The 17,303-nt window shown below is 40.0% G+C and overlaps 1 protein-coding gene across 1 annotated transcript; it reads left to right on the top strand.

The window, feature by feature from the left end:
* The first annotated feature begins 1,669 nt into the window (after positions 1 to 1,669).
* antxr1b (ANTXR cell adhesion molecule 1b) lies at positions 1,670 to 15,554 on the top strand. Its single transcript, XM_087791201.1, has 18 exons — positions 1,670 to 1,915; positions 5,152 to 5,223; positions 5,292 to 5,363; positions 5,426 to 5,507; positions 5,579 to 5,612; positions 5,833 to 5,912; positions 6,169 to 6,237; positions 6,307 to 6,387; positions 6,451 to 6,511; positions 6,618 to 6,716; positions 7,740 to 7,809; positions 8,339 to 8,417; positions 9,018 to 9,113; positions 10,006 to 10,044; positions 10,341 to 10,433; positions 13,377 to 13,535; positions 13,896 to 13,976; positions 14,976 to 15,554. Exons 1-18 carry the CDS (start codon positions 1,761 to 1,763, stop codon positions 15,351 to 15,353), a joined length of 1,800 nt encoding a protein of 599 aa, XP_087647327.1. The 5' UTR covers positions 1,670 to 1,760; the 3' UTR covers positions 15,354 to 15,554.
* Positions 15,555 to 17,303: the final 1,749 nt, after the last annotated feature.

The following is a 17,303-nucleotide window of genomic DNA, read 5'->3' as shown; positions in this document are numbered from 1 at the left end:
AGCTGCACTGGAGGTTAAATCCCTCAGAACTTGTAAAAACTGAAGGTGATTTATGAGCGAAGATAAACACTTTGAAATCCTGGAAGAAGAGTTGACAGCAGGACGATCTTGACCCACCACGAGGTGTTCGAGGTCTGGACTTCGTTACATCAACGATCATTACACTTTTGCGCTTAGAGTAAACATACATTGAAGCCAAAATCATATATAATTAAAATAATGGTAAAAAAAAATTAACTATAATAAAAAAATTAAAAGAAATGAAAAACCCTGCAGATGGAATGATGTACGCCATTTTCTAATTGTATGTAATCAAAATAAATGTATACTTAATTCACCTTATGTTTTATTAATTGCCTTGCATTAATATTTGAAAAAGTTCCTTTTTAACACAATCATTTAATCCATGTGTTATCTCTGGGTCAAGGTGACCCGAGGCCCTTAAACAAAAGTGTTTGAGGTATCAAGGCTTCACAAGGTGAACTTTGACCCAGAGACAACTCAATGGTTAAATGGATCTTGCACTTCTTTGTACACAGTAGTTTGTGTCTTTTGTAGAAAAATCTCTTTTAATTGAAATATATACATTTCACTGCACCTGACCGTGGAGGAGCTGGCCAGCTCCTTCAGTGGCTCAGGCACCCCCAGTGTAGGACGGAGCGTTATAGAAGGTCCTTCATCCCAACTGGTGTCAGGATATTTAACTCTCTACTTTAAATATCCTGATGCCAATCCGTAGTGTGTTTTTCTTTTTCTTCTCGTGTGTTTTTATTTTATTTTATTTTATTTTATTCTATTTTATTTTGTTAATAGTGTTAAATTTCTAATATTGTAAATAATTGTATATTTTTAAGATCGTTTTATTTCTTTTTTCCTGTGCTGTTGTAAAAGTGTGTTTCCCCTCTGGGGATGAATAAACATTTTCTATTCTATTCTTCTATTCTATTTCAAAAATTTCTAGAGACATACATTGTTTACCATAACCACGCCCACTCTGCTGTGATTGGTCAAACACCAAGGTTCTAACTGCGCACCATTAATCCGGGACATCCCAGCTCCAAGGGACTCATTGTATAAACAAAGCGGGTGTGATTACAGCTGGCTGGAAGAGGAGTGAGGCCATTATTACGTCATAATGGACTCTGCTCTCGTAACCTCTCGTTTGCTAAGATTTCAGACAGGGAGAACTTTGTAAAGTAATACGTTGAAAACATGGTCATGATGAGAGACTTACTGCATCTTGGAGAGAAAGACTTTTTAATCTCCCTACATGTCCCTGCATTAGCTGGGACAGGATCCAACCACCTGTAACATGGACAACCAGGAATACGTTGGTACTCGATTCAAAATAATAATAAAAGTGTATTTATTTCAACAACTCTTCAACCTGAATGCCATCTTAAACTTCAGCTGAAGCGACTCCTGCAGCGCACCGACCACAGAGGGGCACTGATGGATCGTCTGTTCCTCTGGTATGGACACATCGAGCAGAGGAAAAACTTGAGATGAAACAATAAAAATCAGACCCTGACAACTCCTTGAGAAGTGCTCCGTTATTCCACATGGTGTTCTGGTGTGTCGGTGTCACTCAGAAGTGTGTGAGGGAATACAGTTTCACTCCTCCTCTGCTCACATCTGCTGCTGCAGACTGATCCAGAGACGCTGCAGACCATCAACCTCAGAGGTTTTCCGTCTGCCGGGAGGAGAACGTCTCCATGTTGAGTTCAAGTCAAGCTGCTGCTGCTTGAACGTTACTTGCAATGGTGGCACCACTGAGCGGCAGGCAGGTCCTGCTGGGTTTGGAGATGGGGGTTCTGGTCCTGGTGGTCCAGGTGTCTGGAGTCACCGGACAGGTCAGCGCGGAGGCAGGGTCGTCGTGCTACGGAGGATTTGACCTCTACTTTGTTCTGGACAAGTAAGTCGTTTTCACCGCAGGATTGTTGTTCGAACATTTGATATTAACTGATAAACTTTAGCATCTGTTTGCATGTCATTCTCTGATGATGCAACAGTAAGAGTCAGGTTTTTAAAAATGATGAGAGACTGAATCATGTTTGATCTTGTTTGCATGAATATAACATTCAAAGTAACCTTAACTTCATGGTAACACCTTGATTACACCTTTTGGTTGTTGTTTCTTAATCGATAGATCAAATATTGTGATTCAAATTTAAACAAAATACAACAACAAGATGTAAATAATCCTGTGGATGATTGTCCAAGTTGTGCTCAGTAGGTCACCAGCTGGGATAATACAAATATAAACATCCATAACAACAACTATAAACAAGTGTCTGTCGATTGTTGTTGTTTACGATGCCAAGATAAACAAAAGATACAAATAATTGGACTTACTGATGACGAGGAACACAGGAGAAAAGGGAATCTTTATCCAAAACACAGTCTGTATTGTACATGACATGTATGTAAACAACCAACCATATAGATCATGGTAACACTTGAAGACACACTAAGCCTCCTTAACAACAAACTAAAGAATAATAAACATGCATCAAAAACTTAAAATAAACAAGATTCCCTCTTTCGTTTATCAAATACTACATTAGTACATTTTATGTACATATGTTCCGTCTCCATAAGTAGCTAGCTGTAGCTACATGCTAATAGTGTTTTTGTACAGTACATTGTTTGTTGTGTCGGACCCTCCAAATGAAAAACATATCAACCAAAACCACAAAAGCCACACAAAATGTATGCCTTGAGCTAACGTTAGAAAGGATGAAACTCTTTTTGAGTTCTTGTTAAACCAAGAAATATCAGTGGTATTTATCTTTATTGTTTAACTCTCTTCAAATATGTTCTATTCTGCTCTTTTGACTATTATTTTAGATTTTGGTGATTTTTTTGATGGCCAACGGTATTTGATTTGAAAAACAACAAACAAACATAAAGTGTGAATTACATTATTATATTTCCATGGCCTGCCACTGTTACAAGTCCCATAATGCACTGCCACAGTTCCGAGATTAATTGGAATTCCTGTATAGAAAGTGATATTTAGTTTGGATCGCGTCCAAAAGCAGTTCAAGATGACAACAGTAAATCTCAGGTCGTATAAAGCGAGAGCTCGCTTTCACTGTCAGTTAAACGACCAGAACTCAACATCAATCATTGAGCTTGAAGCTTGTTGTTTTGCTGGGATGTCAAACGTGCACCAAACACGTATGATAGACAAGATGAATCATTCTCTGGCTTGAACCAGTTAAAGTTATCAGGGTCCGAAAAGTTTGGTGGATGATAAAAAGCTCAGCAGAGATTTCTGCAGTCAAAAGTGTCGAAACGCTTCACAGACAGAATCACAGTCTCCAGCTCTTTGGGCTTTTTTTTTTTTTTTTCCATCCGAGCCAGATGTTCCAAATATCAACACTGACTCTGCGCTGAGACCGAGCTTGGCGGGTAAATAAGAACAGAAAACTTTGGGAATCTGCCACATAATTGACTTAATGACTTCCGTTGAGTTGCTGAATTTTTTTGCCGAGTCGGCAACTTCTGCATGATTCCGTTTTGGCGACGACTCGGTGGAATTCTTGTTGCATTGAGTCGCCGAATTAAAAGGGAGGGGAAAGGAAAGAGTTTACGTCCTGCGAAGAACGTGAAGTGATGAGAATTACATCTTTGAGTACGGAGTGTCAAACTTAAGTTTATGCTTTGTTACTATATTTCTTAAGGTAAGGTAAGGTAAGGTAAAACTTTATTGATCCCTCAGGAGGTCTCCTTTGGGAAATTGTTTTTTTAACCAATAGCCAGCAATTTTTCATAAACAATAAAAAAATAAAAAAATTAAATGAAAAAAATAAAAAAAATAAAATAAAATAAAATAAGAAGAAGAACATGAAGAGGAAGAACAAGATGACACAATCTAAGTGTAAAGACAAAGACAAAGAACATAGGTCAAGGAAAGAAAAACAACAAAGACAAAGGATACAAAGACTAACATGGAACAGAACATCCAGATACTCTCACTGCACTCCTGCCCCCGAACTCAGAATTGTACAATTTAATAGCCCGAGGGATGAATGAGTCCCTGAGTCTATTTGTTTTGCACCTGGGTAGGAGCATTCGTGCACTCATTCTGCTTCTTTGCTCACTGATGACAGTGTTCAGAGGATGACTGTCATCATCCATGATGGACAGTAGTTTGTTCAATGATCTCCTCTCAGCAACTGTCACCAGTGAGTCCAGCTTCATTCCAACCACAGAGCCAGCCCTCCTGATCAACCTGTCCAACCTGTTGACACTCCTCTTGGACACATTTCCACCCCAACACACCACAGCATAGAACATGACACTGGCCACAACAGACTGGTAGAACATGCAGAGGAGCTTCTTGCAAATGTTAAATGATCGAAGCCTCCTCAGAAAGTACAGTCTACTCTGAACATTCTTATATACATGGTCTGTGTTGCAGGACCAGTCCAGTTTACTGTCCATCCACACACCGAGGTACCTATAGTTGTCCACTATCTCCACCTCGTCGCCTCTGATGGACACTGGACGTGGCTTTGTCCTGGACCTCCCGAAGTCCAAGACCAGCTCCTTGGTCTTTGAGGTGTTCAGCTGCAAGTGGTTCCTCTCACTCCAGTCCACAAAGTCACGTATCAGACTCCTGTACTCGTCCTCGCTGTTGTCCCTGATGCATCCAACAATGGCAGTGTCGTCAGCATACTTCTGGACGAGACTCAGCTCTGAGTTGTAGCAGAAGTCCGAAGTGTAGATGGTGAAGAGGAGAGGGGCCAGTACTGTCCCCTGAGGTGCTCCTGTACTGCACACCACAGTGTCAGACTTGATGTCCTTCAGCCTGACATACTGTGGTCGATCAGTAAGATAGTCCGTAATCCAGGAGACCAGACCAGGGTCCTGTTGTTTTGTTCATCACTGAGTTTATTTTAAATGATTACGTGGCTGTTATTCCTTTTTTAATCATAGTTATTATTCGACTTATTTCAGTAATTGATTATTATTTTAATAATTTCCTTTTTTAAATTAGAACAAATATACATTTCCCAAACGGCCTGTGACAGGATGGTGAAATGTCAATCTTAATCCATCTTAAATATCCATTTGTTTTACCCATCAGATTTAGATCCTTTGGCTCTAGTTTTCTTAATAGAATCTACGATCTGTTCTCAGGTCCGGCAGCGTGAAGCATCACTGGAATGAAATATTTTACTTCGTCAACCACCTGGCACAAAAGTTCATCAGGTACGTCTCTTAAGATGCGAGAACCCAACAGAAGATAAAGTGTTGATCAACATCCTTTTGTCTCTCAGTCCTCAGCTGAGGATGTCTTTCATCGTGTTCTCCACTGACGGACAGATCCTGATGCCTCTGACCGAAGACAGGTGACACACAATTAAAACGCTCGCACAAAACGCACAAGCGCTCATGTCGTCGACGGTCACAGGGAGCGGATTCGTGGAGGTCTGCAGAAGCTGCATATGGTCCAGACGGGGGGCGACACCAACATGAATCGAGGGTTCGAGAAGGTAGGTTCTGGTCTGGTGGAATAGAAACTGAGATCCTAACAATGACTGACATCTAAATATGTTTGTCTCAGGCCAGTCAGCAGATCTACTACGGCACTGGAGATGGTGAGTCTCCTTAATAGACCATTAAAAAAAAGCAAAGCTAGAAAATGACCATTCAAATGTCCCTGCTTGAGAACCTGGCTCCATATAAAGAAACAGTGTTTTTGTAAAGCCAGATCATTTAAGGGAAACAAGGTTGTCTGTGAAGGTTCTCATTAATCCGTCTCACGATAGTCCTTCTTATCAAATAATGTCATCGTTTTCCGTTCTTTCTCACCTCAAGGTTACCGGACGGCCAGCGTCATAATCGGCTTGACGGACGGTGAACTGAGAGAAAATCAGTTCGACATGGCTCAGAGAGAAGTGAGGCCCGCACATCTGCTGATCAAAACCACAGTCACTCGCAAACATTGTTCTCTTTGTCGGCCACGTCGCACTGGTGTTGTCAAACTGGCAGCTGTTTTTTCCCGGCGGCCGCCAGAGGAGTCATGCGATCACATGACATAACACAGCAGTTTGGCCACAACAGAAGCTGGCTTTGATTTTCCAGCTCTTAAATGGATCCAAAAACCGCAGGTCCTTTTTTTTTTTTAATGGTTCAAGTGTTTGTGTGACTCAGGCAGGTCGAGCGCGACAGTTGGGGGCCACGGTTTACTGTGTGGGGGTCAAAGACTTCAACGAGACACAGGTTTAATCCAGTTTTAACTCATCATGAACGTTCCGATGAAATGTTTGTGATCATACGTCTTTCCTGCAGCTTTCCAAAATAGCCGACAGCAAAGACCACGTCTTCCCGGTGAACGATGGGTTTGAGGCGCTGCAGGGAGTCATCGACTCGGTACGGTCGTCTCTTATCTCTGTCATTCTGCATTTCTGCACTGATAACGTTCCACTTCCCTAGATCCTGAAAAGATCCTGCATTGAGATCTTAGCGGTTGAGCCTTCAAGCATCTGTGAGGGAGGTGAGCTGCTCCAGAATTACCGGACTATTCAACATACAACCCCTGGATTTCATCAGAAATTAATACAAATATACCTAATATTTTCTCTTGTACCCTTTCATTTCAGAGTCCTTTGAGGTCGTTATCAAAGGCAACGGTTTCCTTCACGCCCGCGACGTCCAGAAAGTTCTCTGCAGCTTCCGCATTAATGACACTGTGACTCTTAGTAAGAAAATCCTTATACTCAATTTTTATAATTCAGTTTTATACGTCTGTCGTGAGATTGCCTGTGTTTGTCTGTCGGGGAAATACTGGAACACAGAGATTTTAAGTTTCTGTTCAGGAAATGGTAATGGATGTAGAAATGCAATTATTCTTTGCAATTCTCTGGATTAAAAAATGATTTGAAGGATTTCACTTGGCATGGAAGGAGTTGCAGGTCCTTAAAGCAGAGGGGTTTGATAACTGAAGGCCTTGGCTCCATATCTACATTTGGAGATTTCTGGGTACACGTAATAAATCTGAATTTAAAGAGCGTAACATCCTGGTAGGCAGATACGTTTGAAGGACATCTGTGATGTATGTGGTTCTAGACCAAGTAAAGCTTTGTAACACTTGTTGAAAACACTTATGATCTGCAGTGTGGACAGAAAGATTATGATTTTAATGTGTAACAACGTCACATAATGAAGTATTTATGTATGAAGATGAAGCCACTTCCACATTAAATCTCGTCTGAATGTGTTACACGATGTTTGCTCCCTGGCGCAGAAGAGAAGTATTAAGTATTAATCGAACAATTCGGGGGGAAAACTGGAAAGTTTGCTGGTCCGGCAGCTGCATCTCTTTACTTCTGACTCCCTTTCTTTGAGTGTGTTCCAGAGATTTGCAGTTTGGCTGACAATGATTTAAACTCTGTCCTCCACAAAAGAAACAGATCAGCACCACATTCCGCACTTTTGAATCAGCGGCTCTAGCGCTCCTCGCGTCTCGGTCGTCCGGAGGGGAATGTGGATCTCATCAGGCTCCAGCTCGGCACACATTAGACACAGGGAACGCCAGCACAAATAAACCTCAGAGCCGCTTTTTCAATGCCACACTTTCCAATAAGCAACGAAGTCTAGGGCTTTTCTGAAAAGCATAAGGACTTAATCGTTGTAGTGTCTCACGCTTTTCACAATCAATCAAGAAGTGTTTGTTTCATCTTGCTGTAGTCTATGCAGGCAGTGAAAGAAATTGTTCTTTGCAGTGAAGCGACCGCTGGTGGTGGAGGACACTTACCTGCTGTGTCCGGCTCCTGTGCTGGAAAAACAAGGAACGTAAGTCACTCCATGAAAAAGGATCTTCACCTTCAGTCCCAGCCAAAGGTTAAAATCTACTGCCAAGAATATGTGATTTGTCGACATCAAGCTTGTTATCTTTGCATCATAGTTTTCTTCTTGGACAACGTTCCTTCTAAAGTAGTTCCTGAAAGTCCTGATCAGTTTGGGATAAGTGCTGCTCCCGAGCCATTCCGAAATCTTTAAACCTTCACCAATAATGACTTTGAGCTCAAATATTTGGTTGATTATATCAGCTTGGCCTCGGAGGGATGGATCTGTGACCCTTTTGATATTTGAGCAAAGGACTATTTTCCCTAATGCTCTTTTACCTTATTGTGTTTTCACAACATCTGCTGCTCACAGACACAGATCAGTGCTTGGGGGACTTCCAAATACCACCCTCTTTGTACTTTCACCGTTAGTTTGCCAGTGTTTGGTTGATGCCACCCTGTGCCCTGTCAGCAATCCTGAACTACCCATGAAAAGCATTTGATCCTCAGTCATTCATCTGCGGTTGATTCCTCAGGTCTGCAACACTCCATGTCAGCATGAACAACGGCCTGAGTTTCATATCGAGCTCCGTCACCATCACGGCTGTCACCTGTGTGAGTATGTAGCTTCCAGTCCCGGGTTATCAACCATAATCCTACAATGGTCTTACATTTAAAGTAAGGAGTAATTTTGAATGTTATACGTCTGCATCTGACTCTTGGCCTACCTAAGGTCCGCACTAGATTAGTTAAAGAAGCCAACACTTTCCTGAAACTCATCAAAAGGCTTCGCTCTATGTGGAAGTCTTGGTTAAGTTTCCATAACAACCATTTACAGGATTACCTGGCAAATAAAATGTGGCATCACAGAAGGGTTCAGTCTGTCACTGTAATACTGACAAAAGCAGGTACAAAAAGATCAATGTTAGTTGAGGCACGTGCTGGAGGAACCATGTATAAACACAGACGCAGAAAAGTCTCTATGGAATAGATGTGAAACAGAAAATTCAGATTGGAGTGAAGAAGCGTGAATGATTCATCTCAACGTTTGCCTTTTGGCTCAGCTCACCAGTAGACTGATCGATGCACTAATTCAAGACAAGCTCACTTCTATGTTCAATTGAATACAGGACATGCAAACTATTTAAACTCCTCCAGTTCACCAAGTAAAGTAAGTCCAATTTAAAAATAGCTAACACTTACTTTATCTTCCAGTCTGACGGGACATATGTGGCCATCGCTCTGTTGATTCTGCTGCTGCTGCTGACTGTCGCCCTGCTGTGGTGGTTTTGGCCCCTTTGCTGCACCGTGGTATGTACAGAAACGAAAGTGTGTGTTGAATAAACAGTTAAATTTGACCTATTTATTTGTGCAGGCTTTTCCTAATCATCTTGCGGCTGCTATTTTTGCCGATGTGTTGGCGCTTTACAAAAAGAAATTACTTATTTACATACAACTTTGTATACTTAAACGCTTACTAAGGATTATTTTTTATTTAAATGATACAATTACTATAAATTGTCAAGATTTCTTTCACAAATATAACCCCTTGATAAAAACAAGAAAACAATTGCAAAATATTAAGAAAAATAGATGATGGATGAGGAAATCTTCCATAGAAATTTCCATCAAACAAGAATGTAATATTTCTTTGATATATTGAAATGAGGTTTTCAAGCAATCCTAATTTCAATTAAAGGTCAACCAAAGTGAAAACCCAACTATCCTCACTCACTCACATGTTTCAAATGTTTAAGTCTTCCTCTTCAAGATGCAGTAAGTCCCTCATCGTGACCATGTTTTGAACTCAATTCTGAAATTTGGGCGAACAAGAGGTTACGAGAGCGGAGTCTATAATGACCTAATAATGGCTTCACTCCTCCAGCCAGCTGTTAATACAACCGCTTTGCTTATACAACAAGTTCCTTGGAGGTGGAGACTTCCGGGACAGATGTGACAAACCTCGATGTGTGACCAACCACAGCAGAGTGGGTGTGGTTATGGTAAACAAGATTTAATCTGCAGAAAAACTGTATTTTCAGTGGGCGGGGCTTAAGCACATCTTCTAATGTAAATATTTTGTACAAACAGACACATACTGATGATACAATAGAGTCCAATATCTATTTAAGACACACTTAAATCAACACATTAGTGGATCTTTAAATAATAACATGGAATTATGTGTCTGCTTTGTTTGTAGGTCATCCATGAGCCCCCTCCTCCAGTGATGGAAGAATCTGTAAGTTTGTTTTAGTTAAGATGAAATTTGCATCTGAACATAAACTGTAAAAAGAAAAATGAAAACATTTTAAAATGTGTTAACGATACAAGAAAAGAGAAGAATTAAAGTCCTGAAGGGTCATCGATAAACACTGACGGTAGTGAAGGTGATTCATCATGGGTGTAGTTCAGGATAAATCACTTGTTGATGAAACATCTGAAAGTATGTGATGTGACACCCTTGCTAAGAAAGATATTGTGAAACAAGATTTATTTGGGCGGAGAAAAAAGATTGAATGATCTCACCAATTTCAGGATGATGAAGATGGATTCCCGAAGAAGAAATGGCCAACGGTGGACGCTTCATACTATGGAGGACGAGGAGTTGGAGGCATCAAAAGAATGGAGGTGAACTCAGTCATAAGTCTTGATATTTGCAGCATTGTAGCGATTGTGGTTAAATGACTGACACAGATGTCTTCAGTCTAAGATAAAAGTTAAGTTGTCAAAAGCCCTTTAAGTCATATCTTAGAGATGAAGTCGTTCAAAGCTTTAAAAGGCTAAGGCGAGAAATAGCTTTAGCAATTAATACACTTGCAACATTTCATAATATAGAAATGACCAGAACCTGAATTTCTCAAGCCCTTTTTTCCCATGAAATACTGAAGCCAGGTGGTTTCTGGGAGAGGTTTGATACATTGCTTAAACAACTATAACTACATTCGAGTTTGGTTAATGTGGACATGAACAACCAGAGTTTTAGAATCCCAAATGTCATTGACCACGGCAACCTAAGGATAAATGTCATACATCCTGTACCCTTGTTTATGTCAGGAAGTGGACAGAGAAAAATACTGTGGGCATTTACTCATGCACTTTTTTTTTTTACAAATTATTGTTAGTCTACATCAACAAACTACTCTCCACCATGTTTTCATTTTTTAAAGGGACATTGAGAAAAGGATGTTACAAACCAGGGTCGGCATGTTTGTTTGAAAACAATACAACTCAATAGAATTAAGATGAAAGCTATGTTTTGCAGATTATTATACATGCATTTAACTATACAAATGCATATTGTACTGAATTGCACAACAGGAAGGAAAGGTAGCGTGCAACCAGAAAGTATAAACTTTCTGAGCCAACGGCCTCACAGGGATATGTTGTGAGGTCATTGATCAAGAAGTCTTTGATTTCTAAATTTCTAAAAACCTCTGAACTGAAATAGCTGCTTACAATGTTGGAACATGTTGTGAAGGAAACATAGTCATCCTTTCATTTGCCATCAACTGATAACATACACACACAGTCACACACACAGCTTACTAATACCATACGAATAGTAATAGTTCTTTACCATGATGTATTTTAAATACAGTTACACAGTTGATTTGCAATGATTTCTTTTTCCTAATATTCATGCTTTAACAGCACATTAGTTGTTCTAACCTGCCTGTCCAATTACCAGATCATTTTCATAATTTGAACAGGTCTGGGAGTTTGACTTCACCTGACTGTGGCAGGTTTGTAAATGTGCAGAGCAGCTGGAGGAGAAGTTCATTAAAAGGCCTTTATGATGGTTGATGAGCGAGATAATCTGACCTGACACCGGAGACTTTTAGTGAAATACCGAAGAGTTGATGTAGGCCATCATGACAAGGTGAAGGCTTGAGGACCAGGTGACAGGTTTGTCGAGAACGTCTGTCACAGTCTTGGTGTAAAAAACTTAACTCAGTGGACGGATGGTTCCCTCGGGGCCTTCCGTCAACAGTCGTGGAAAATATGCTGCTGCACCGTGCGCCTGCCACTGAGGAGTACATTTGAGAAATTAACTTTAAGGACGGCAGCTTCCTTGCTGGTTTCACCATTAATGTGCTGGATAATTTCACGTCTCTATGAGTTTCAAGAGCTTTCACCAAAATAAGAGACAGAAAGGAGAAGGAATATGGTCCAAAAAGTCCAGAAACCCAAGCCCACCATGCGGTTTTGGATCAAGGTTTTCAATGCTTTAATAGAGACTTGATGTTTTTCCCAGGTCTGCAGAAATAATCCTTTGAACAAAAAAAAATTATATAATTACAGCCATTTACTGTAAAGAGACTTTACAACAGCATGGTAACCAATTATAAAAGTAACGCCAACCAAAGACAGTGAGATAATCACGGAATGGCCCAAAAATGAGAAAATGAGTTTGCTGACATTTGTTTTATGATAGACTAGAGAGACTTGTGAACTGCCTGGAATGATTTCAAGAAAGACCACGACTCAATGCCACACCCCTGGATCGCCGAATATCTAAAGGTGTACCCTGTCAAAAAAGACTCTGAGGGCCTTCATTGCAAACTCAATGAAGCAATTAAACAGCTTTGAGGCCAACTTAGAGCCAATAACTCAAGTCTCAAAGCATGCCTTAGATCGAGGAGATGCTCTGTTCTGCATAGACCTGCATAGGAAATCTCTCACCAGAAGAGTCCTAGGAAGAACCAAGATAAATGCCAGGATCCTGTTCCAGGACCCTCAAACACCAGATAATAATAGGCGTTTAAAAATATTGGGTTTTATTATTTGTGCTTTCTAAAACAACAATTTATCGGAAAAAAAAAACCGAGACATAAATAAGGTTTTCAATCCTAGGCTACATGATACTTAAACCATCCTGCTCTAGTGGAATCTGATAGCACACCAGAGACAGGGAGCCCAACGGTCCGAAATAATTATGTATTAAAAAAAACAAACCCTATTTTCTTAAGGGAGGATGTATAATTCCTTCTTTACGTCTTCTTACATTAGTGGATGACTACTTCTCACCGTAATTACTGCAGCCATACCAGCACAATTACACATCTATACTTATTGCCCCTGTTAAGAAAATACTGAAATATGCTAAAATATGAGGCTGAGGCACCAGATATGGGGCTGGGTATCAATTTGAAAAAGAATCAATAACAGTAGCAGTTCATGAAAAATCCTTTTTTTCTTCTTGCCGATCACATGACAGCATTATCAAATGACAATCACATAATTAATCCTGGAACCATGAACCATTTATAAGTTGCTTGAGTATTTAGCGCAAAACTTTTACACAGGATCGAGAGACCTTAAGTAAATCCATCTACAATGTGTCTATAGCTATGGTGACATATCAATGAATCTGTGTTGAATTAAGGTGGCGTATGGATATCAATTGTGTGGAAGTATCTTCATTTATATTAAGGCATAAATCAAGCTTTAAGCTACTATGTTATTTTCTGCTATGTTGTCTTTTGAAAAATATTACTATGAAACTAAGGAATGAGACCATAACGCTCCTTTTAAGTCACATTACAGCTGACAAAGTTGATCTTTTCTCAGGTACGGTGGGGCGATAAAGGGTCGACAGAAGAAGGAGCAAAGTTGGAAAAAGCTAAAAACGCTCGGGTGGTGATGCCTGAACAGGAATACGAACCAGCGCCAACAAGACTTCACAGCTACAAGCGCTCGTACCAGCACACGTGGTATTCTCCCATCAAGGTGCTTGAATGATGAATGTTGTTGTTTTAATTTAAGATGTCAATGGATTTTACTTTGCAACTCAATTCCTGGTCAGTGAGATGAATCACTTTCTCCTATGGAAGTCTTTAAGGTGTTTTGGGGAATAATGTGTTGCCAGGAAACGGTTAAAACAATTACCTTCAGATGAGTAAATACTAATGAGAACCAGCTCTGACCTGATTTAACCCAGAATCTGTTGAGTGAGCATTTTGCTTTCCGAAATACTTCCATGGGATTATTTCGCTTCCTGTTAAAACTTCCATCACTGGAATGTTTTTAGAGACTGCAAAAAGAAAATAAGAAGTTATTCTCAATTCACCTGTTGGCATCTCTGTGCAGGGAAAACTGGACGCTCTCTGTGTTTACCTGAGAAAAGGTTACGACCGGGTGTCTGTGATGAGACCTCTGCCCGGAGACAAGGTGAGAAATGATCCAAGAACCAAAGAAGATCCAGATGTGGATCATGTGTGCAGTGTTTTCTTTCCCAATGTAACTATAAGCGTTTAACCGACCCCTAGTGGACAGTTAAGAGAATTTAAAAAACGTAACTAAAACGAATAAACTTTTACTAAATAATACATAACATTAATATATATTATTATATTATATTGGCACGCAAAGTGCATCACCATTGGAACAACTACCTCGGTGGCTGTTTGTCGTGAAAAAGAGGTGAACATTTTAAAATAACCGAGTCAAAAAATTAACACGGTCCGTTAAATTAAAATGTCCCCGCGGGAACAATAAAGAGAACAAAGGTTCCAAGTAAAATCAAAGTTACAAATTTATAGAATAACATACAGAATAAATCGGTTTAAAGTGCAAATTATATTAATATAACCCACTGGACATTGCATTTAGTTTCTATTTAGTGTAACAAAAGATAGCTTTGAGTGGCCAATATATTATGGAAATTTAAAATAAAATTAAAACAAACCTTCACATTTTTAAAATAAATATTAGCGGATGCTCTAAATGAGTTAAGTTAGAAAACTGATTCCCCAAATCAATTTAAATTCAATGCACATACAGGTAAGATAAAGTGAGTCTCACTTTGATCTGGAATTATGGTAGCGGTTCAGATTTCTTCATCCATGCATGAAGACAAGACAACACACTTCAGAGAGTCTCTAGAGTGGTGAGGGGAGTCGTCGGCGACCACAGCGATCTCTGGAGAAAAGCTCTCATCTGCAGAAGTCATTAGAAGTTAGTCTCGGCTGGCAGGAATGCTTTTCTTCCACGACACTCGCTAACAAAGGAATTTCCTCTTTCCATCTGCTCCGCTGCCAAAATCCTACCAGCCACCATATGCAGCCTCGGTTTCACAAAAAGCACATGTTGTGAACGTACTCATCGAACCCATCTCACGTGCTGTTCGTCTCAACTATAAAGAGTTTGATTTATTTCTTGTTATTTCAGGGGAAATGCATCAACTTCACTCGCAGTCGATCCCTCTCTGCTCCTCGCTATCCCATCTACAAGCATCCCTCGTCGCCCGTCTACACCGTACCCCTCAACAACCAGCGTCCCCCTCCAGAGGACAACTACCTCTTCCACCTCCCCCCGTCCCCAACCTCCACTCTTCCACCTCTTCCATCCACTCCTCCGCCATCGTCCACCTTCGGCCTCGAGTTCACGCCGCCTCCCAACAGATCGCTGCCACCAAACTATCCCATCTACGACTCAATGCCTCCTTCTCCCACCGGCTCTCTGCCACCCCCGCCTCAGAGCCCCCCACCCTGTAGAGCTCCCCCTCCCTCCCGTCCTCCGCCGCGTCCAAACCACGACGGCCAATGATGAAGACTTGGAGACTCTCAGGATGAAACTTTGAAAGTCTTTGCCTTTTTGAAAGACTTAAGGCTGTGGCAGCTGCCGAGTGACTTCGTGTTGTATATACTTGTCAGACTTGTGTTCACCAGACGCCTTTCTATTTTTGAGAGAGTGATTTAAAAAAAGAATTGTCGCACAAAACAATGAAACACAAATAGAATGATGCAATCTTAGAGCAAATACACAATTATGATGTTCACATGTTCAAAAGGTCTTTAGGATTTTCCAAATAAAGCAAGTATGAGGCGTCTCACAATGTAGTGTTTGATGTACAATATTAACTGTAGATGTCAAAATAAACAGTAATAACCTTATTAGAGCAGGTTTTGTCAAAGTGTCACAAAAAAAGAAGCTTTTCAATTAAAAGCCTGAGGAAATGCAACAGTCAGAAAACAACAATCTAATGAAGCAGCAATATTTAAGAGATATGATCAAATATTTGTGGCTTCACCAAGTCTCAGAACAGAGTGACTGCAATATCCCGACTCCTCTGTTGCAAGGGTGAAATTTACCGCATGTGCATTTGTTTCCAAAACAAGAAAAAGGCTCTTGTCGTATGTTGGGAAACTTATAACCTAGTGAAGCTAGAATGAATAACATTTAGTTCATTTAAAATCCCATTTGCGCTTCAAAATAATACAACCTGTTTTTAAAGATTTCCTGAGATTTATGAGGTTTTACGGGTTAATATGTTTAAAGGGCAACTCATTTGTTGATTTAAGTGTGTCTTAAATAGATCTTGGACTCTATTGTACTCATCAGTATGTGTCTATTTGTTAAAATAGAGTTGTGTACAGACATACAGTATTTACATTAGAAAAAGTGCTTAAGCCCCGCCCACTGAAAACATTGTTGTTCTGGAAATCATTGTATAAACAAAGCGGGGCGTGATTACAGCTGGTTGCAGGAGGAGTGAAGTTATTATTACATCATAATGGACTCCCCTCTCGTAACCTCTCGTTCGCCGAGATTTCAGACGGGGAGAACTATCAAGTAAAAACTTCAAAACATGGTCATGATGAGAGATTTACTGCATCTTGGAGAGTTGGATTTAAGAGAGAGATTTGATACATTTGTCATACGGACCAGACACAAAAGCTGCCAGAATTGTAGCTGCGAACACTCAAAATAACCAGTTGCTGTAACAAAGAAATCTTGCGCACAAACAATACTTTGTGATGGTCAACCTATCATGTATTTAAATGTGATGCAAAGTCAGCAAAATGGCACCAATCGTATACATTATTTAAACAAAGGCCCTAAAACGATTAATTTAGACGACCTGCCGAAACCTCAAAACACATCCTTGTCAGATGGATTACTGAGAATTATGCAACCAGTCTGGACAGAGAAAACTCAAAAACTCAGATCCACTTAAAAAGAAGCAGGAAATACATTCGCCAGATGTGTCTTCAGGCTCCTCTCAAATGCTTTCACAGACACATGCAGAGCTTGCGGGCAGTGAGGTCACCGAGCCGTGTTCGAGAAAGAAAAACAGCCAACAATGAAACCTCAATCCTGCTCGGATGCCGCCGGCCGTTAAACAGTTTGACTGGAGATGAAAAATGTAGCATCGTATTGAGAACAGAGAAAAAACAAGTCTTTTTTAAATGAGCTTTGTTACACAGCATTTTGCTTTTTAAGTAAGTTTTTATTTATTTATTGTTTCGTAAAATAACACTTAGTCATAGTTTGATAAACATAACATAAATCAGGATTTTCCTTTTTGTGTTAATATGAAACATTAATGTTTTACTTTTCTTTTGATTTATCAGAGTTTTCTGTCTTATTTATCTGAAACCTTCCTTGAACTTATTACCTTTAAATACTCTGAGTTTCATGACAAGTTTTCTACTGATTCCATTATTGAAATAAATAAAATCATGCTCTATAGCGCCCCCTGTTATATTTTAATTC

The sequence above is a fragment of the Callionymus lyra genome, chromosome 5 (assembly GCF_982586985.1).
Source record: "Callionymus lyra chromosome 5, fCalLyr1.hap1.1, whole genome shotgun sequence".
NCBI lineage: Eukaryota > Metazoa > Chordata > Actinopteri > Syngnathiformes > Callionymidae > Callionymus > Callionymus lyra.
This window is presented reverse-complemented; position numbering and strand designations above follow the sequence as displayed.

Bases quoted from the DNA above. Each gene is read 5' to 3' on its own strand.
- antxr1b (XM_087791201.1), top strand. From the start codon at position 1,761: ATGGTGGCACCACTGAGCGGCAGGCAGGTCCTGCTGGGTTTGGAGATG. The intron at 5,913-6,168 runs GTGAGGCCCGCA...TGTGTGACTCAG, and splicing joins TCGACATGGCTCAGAGAGAA to GCAGGTCGAGCGCGACAGTT. The intron at 10,045-10,340 runs GTAAGTTTGTTT...CACCAATTTCAG, and splicing joins CTCCAGTGATGGAAGAATCT to GATGATGAAGATGGATTCCC.